The 4,207-nt window shown below is 68.4% G+C and overlaps 1 protein-coding gene across 1 annotated transcript in view; it reads right to left on the reverse strand.

Annotated features, from left to right (window-relative positions):
- LOC113962684 (cadherin EGF LAG seven-pass G-type receptor 2-like) overlaps positions 1–4,207 on the reverse strand; it is a 30,053-nt gene that overhangs the window by 8,695 nt on the left and 17,151 nt on the right. Inside the window, 4 exon segments of the mRNA XM_027673445.1 lie at positions 25–201; positions 1,035–1,269; positions 1,897–2,040; positions 2,991–3,174. Coding sequence (XP_027529246.1) covers positions 25–201; positions 1,035–1,269; positions 1,897–2,040; positions 2,991–3,174 — 740 coding nt within the window.

A 4,207-nucleotide genomic window follows, 5' to 3' on the forward strand; every position in this document is an offset into this window, starting at 1 on the left:
CAGGGTGTCCCTGTCCCCCCTCACCTCAGGGAGTGGTTCCAGAACACGCAGATGGGTTTGGAGCGTTCCTGCGTCTCCAGGAGCCGGAACTGGAGGGTGACGGGCTTGGCCAGTGCCCGGGGGGTGCCTGTGCCCGCCATGCCACCCGCGTGGACACTGATGCTGACCACGGGTGTGTTGATAACGGGGCGCTTGGGCACCCTGGGGTGGGGCACCGCGGTCAGGGGGCCCAGATGGGGCACCCCAAACCCCACCTCAGTGCCCCGTGATGTCCTGGCACCCCGCGGGCACCACCCCGCTCATCTGTGCCCCCTCCTTTGCGCACCCCACGGGCACCGTCCCCTGCATCCCCCTCCATGAGACCCCTCCCCACTCCCTGCACTCCCACCCCATGAGACTCCTCCCCACCCCCTGTGCCCCCACTCCTGTGGCCCCTACTTATCCCTTGTGCCCCTCTCTTGGGCACCCCTTGGCATCCCATGGGCCCCATCCTTGGGCACCCCTTGGCCCCTTCTCCTTTCCTGGTGCCCCCACCCATGGGCACCCCTTGGGACCCTCCTTATCTGGTGTTCCAACCCCTTGGGCACCCCTGGGCACCCCATGGATCCCTCCCCCTGCACCCCCACCCCTGGGTACCCCCAATCCCCTGTGTCCCCCTTACCCTTCTCACCCCATGGGTCCAATCCCCTTGCACCTCCCCCAACATGGGCACCCCCCAGCCCCTCTTCCTCCACCCCGAGCACCCCACGGGCACCTTTGGGCACCCATGGGCCCCCTCCCCACCCTGTATCCCCATCCTGGGGCAATCCACGTGTCCCCCACCCTCGAGCACCCATGGGCCCCTTCCCCATCCTGTGCCCCCATCCTCAGCCACCCCATGTGCCCCCTTTCCCATCCCTGCCCAGATCTCTGAGGACCCCCCGGTCCCTCCTCCCGGTACCCTCCCGATGGGCTCCCTCTCCCTGGCACCCCCCCTGCCTCGCCCAGCCCCCCGTGCCCCCCCGCGCCCCCCACGCCCCCCTCGGCGGTGGCACCGGAGGCTGCGCTTGTCACTGTCGAAGCGCGGCGGGAGGAGCCCTGCCAGGGTGCGGTAGATGATGACGCTGGCGATGGCCTGGCCCTCGCCCAGGGCCGGGTGTCGCCTGTGCCGGGTCACCACGGTCACCTCGCCGTCCTCCTCCTCCTCCTCTTCGGCCTCTTCCTCCTCCTCCTCTTCCTCCTCCTGCCTGCCCGCACCCGGTGGGGGCTGCCCGTGCCCGCTGGAGGGGCCTGGGGGGCACGGGCAGGGGGTGGCACCATGTGTCACTGTCCCCATGGCCGTCTCAGTGTGTCCCCCCCCGCCAGCCCCATGGCAATTTGGGGGTCCCCAACCCTGCCACCCCCCTGGCCATATCAGTGTCCCCAACCCTGTCACCCCATGGCCACCCAGGGGTCTCTGTGGTGACACTGGGGTCTCCAACCCTGCCATCCCATGGCCATACCAGTGTCCCCAACCCTGCCACCCCCATGGCTACACTGGAGACCCCATGGTGACAGTGGGGTCCCCAACCCTGCCATCCCCATGACCACTCATGGCGACAGTGGCATCTTCAACCCTGCCAGACCAATGCCAGGGGGTCCCCCCAGCCCTGCCAGCCCCATGCCAGGAGCTCCCCATTCCTGCCAGTGTCATGGATGCCAGGGGGTCCCCCCAACCCTGCCAAACCCATGCCAGGGGCTTCCCAGCCCTGCCAGCCCCATTCCAAGGGCTCCTCATCCCTGCCAGCCCCATGGATACCAGGGGGTCCCCATCCCTGCCAGCCCCATAGACACAAGGGGATCCCCATCCCTGTCAGCCCCATGGATGCCAGGGGATCCCCCCAGCCCTGGCAGCCCTCCTGTGCCCCCCGGACTCACGCCTGCCCTCGGGGGGCCAGAAGACGCTGTCGGGCAGGATGACGGTGGTCTCCAGGTCTGGGGGCTTCTCTCCTCGCAGGGCCTCGTAGCGGGGCAGGCGGGCACCCGCCAGGCTGCTCTTGTCCAGCCGCACCACCGACACCACTGCGGCACCCATGGCATGGCATGGCACCCATGGCACGGCACCCACGGCACCCACAGCACCCGCACACCCCGGGGGACATGGATCCCAGCACACACCGACCCCACTGCGGCACCTGTGGCATGGCACCCATGGCACAGCATGGCATCACCCATGGCATGGCATGGCACCCATGGCACAGCATGGTGGCACCCATGGCACCCACAGACCCCAGGGAACACAGATCACAGCACCCACCGATCCCACTGTGGCACCACGGCATCCGTGGCACCCATGGCACAGCATGGTGGCACTATGGCACAGCATGGTGGCACCCATGGCATGGCACAGCACCCACGGCACCCACAGCACCCACAGACCCTGGGGAACACGGAGCCCGGCACCCACGGCACAGCATGGTGTCACCCATGGCATGGCACAGCACCCATGGCGCACACAGACCGCAGGGAAGATGGATCCTGGCACCTACGGACACCACTGAGGCAGCACGGCACCCATGGTGTGGCAGCCATGTCCCCTGAGCGCACCCACGGCCATGTCCCCAACACACACATGTCCCCAGAGTCACCTATGTCCATGTCCCCAGCACATCCATGGCCATGTTCCCAGTACACCTGTCCCACCACACCCCTGTCCCCAGAGTGGACCCTATCCCCAGAGTCCCCCCTGTCCCCAGAACCCCCCTGTACCCAGCTCAGCCATGTCCCTAGAGTCCTCCTGTCCCCAGAGTCCCCCTGTCCCCAGCCGTGTCCCCAGCGTCCCCCTGTCCCCAGCACACCCCTGTCCCCAGCCCCTCCTGTCTCCAGCCCAGCCGTGTCCCCAGCCCCCACCCCGTCCCCAGCCCCTCCATCCCCATCCCTGCCGTGTCCCCAGCCCCGCCTGTCCCCAGTGTTCCCCTGTCCCCAGCCATGTCCCCAGGCCCCCCGTGCCCAGCCCCTGGGGGGGCACTGACCGATGTTGGGGGTGACGATGGTGAAGGGGCTCAGGTAGGTCTGGGGCATGTTCCGTGCCAGGGCCCGCGCGTACTCCTCGAAGTGCCGCAGCAGCTGGGCCGTGCCCCCCTCCGTCTGCTGGATCAGCTCCCAGTGCCGCTTGTTGCCCGCGTCCAGCAGGGCACTGCCCACCCGCAGCAGGTTCTGGAGGCACGGCGGGGCGGTGGCACCGGGCTCTGCCACCCCGCTGGCCAGGAACGGGGTCCCCAACCCCACCCCCCCGTGCCATCCCCCTTGAGGGCTCTGCGGTGCCCTGGCACTCACAGCGGGGCACGGGGGGGGCTGTACCCACCCTCCCCCACCAAAGGCGAGGAGCACAAAGCCCTGCTCCCTCCATGAGGGTGCCCAGTATGCCAGGGCAGGGGCTCCAGCACTGATGCAGCTCCCCAGATCGGTTCCCATCGCCCACCTCGGGGTCTGGGCTCCTGTCCCGGTGTCATCCCCCAGGAGGGTGCCCATCACCCTGGACTCTGGGCTCCTGCACCAATGCCCTTGCCAGGTGGATGCCCATCCCCCTGGCATCTGCTCTTCTGCCCCCCACATGAGGGTGCCCATCCCCCTGGTATGCAGCCTTCTGCACAACCTCCTCCCTCCTGGGGGTGCCCATGATTCCGGTGTCTGGGCTCTGGCACACCCACATGTGGGTGCCCATCACCCCAGCCTTTGGCCTCCATCCCCAGTCCCCCCTTCACAGGCAGGTGCCCCCACCCTGGCATCCTGCCCCCACGTGAGGGTGCCCAGCACCCTGGTGTCTGGGCTCCTGCCCCAATATCCCTCCCTGTCCTGGTGCCCATTGCCCTGGCATCTGACCTCCTACACCAACACCCCCACCCAGATGGGTGCCCATCACCTCTGGGCTCCTGCACCCACAGGAAGGTGTCCATCAGTGTCCGGGCTCCTTCCCCAACTCCCCCTGCCAGGAGGGTGCCCATCCCCCTGGCACCCACATTCCTGCATCCCCCTGCACCTTCTTCCTGCACATAGGAGTGCCCCCCACCCTGGCAGTGAGTGCCCCCCAACCTGGTGGTGAGTGCCCCCACCCCGAGAGTGAATGCCCCACACCCTGGCAGTGAGTGCCCCACACCCTGGCATCTCCCCTCCCTTTCCACCCCCTCCCCATGCCACCCCCCACCTCCCACCCTCCTCCCCTCCCCTTTCCCACCGCTCCCCACCCCGT

The sequence above is a fragment of the Neopelma chrysocephalum genome, unplaced genomic scaffold (assembly GCF_003984885.1).
Source record: "Neopelma chrysocephalum unplaced genomic scaffold, ASM398488v2 Primary Assembly neopelma1_184482, whole genome shotgun sequence".
NCBI lineage: Eukaryota > Metazoa > Chordata > Aves > Passeriformes > Pipridae > Neopelma > Neopelma chrysocephalum.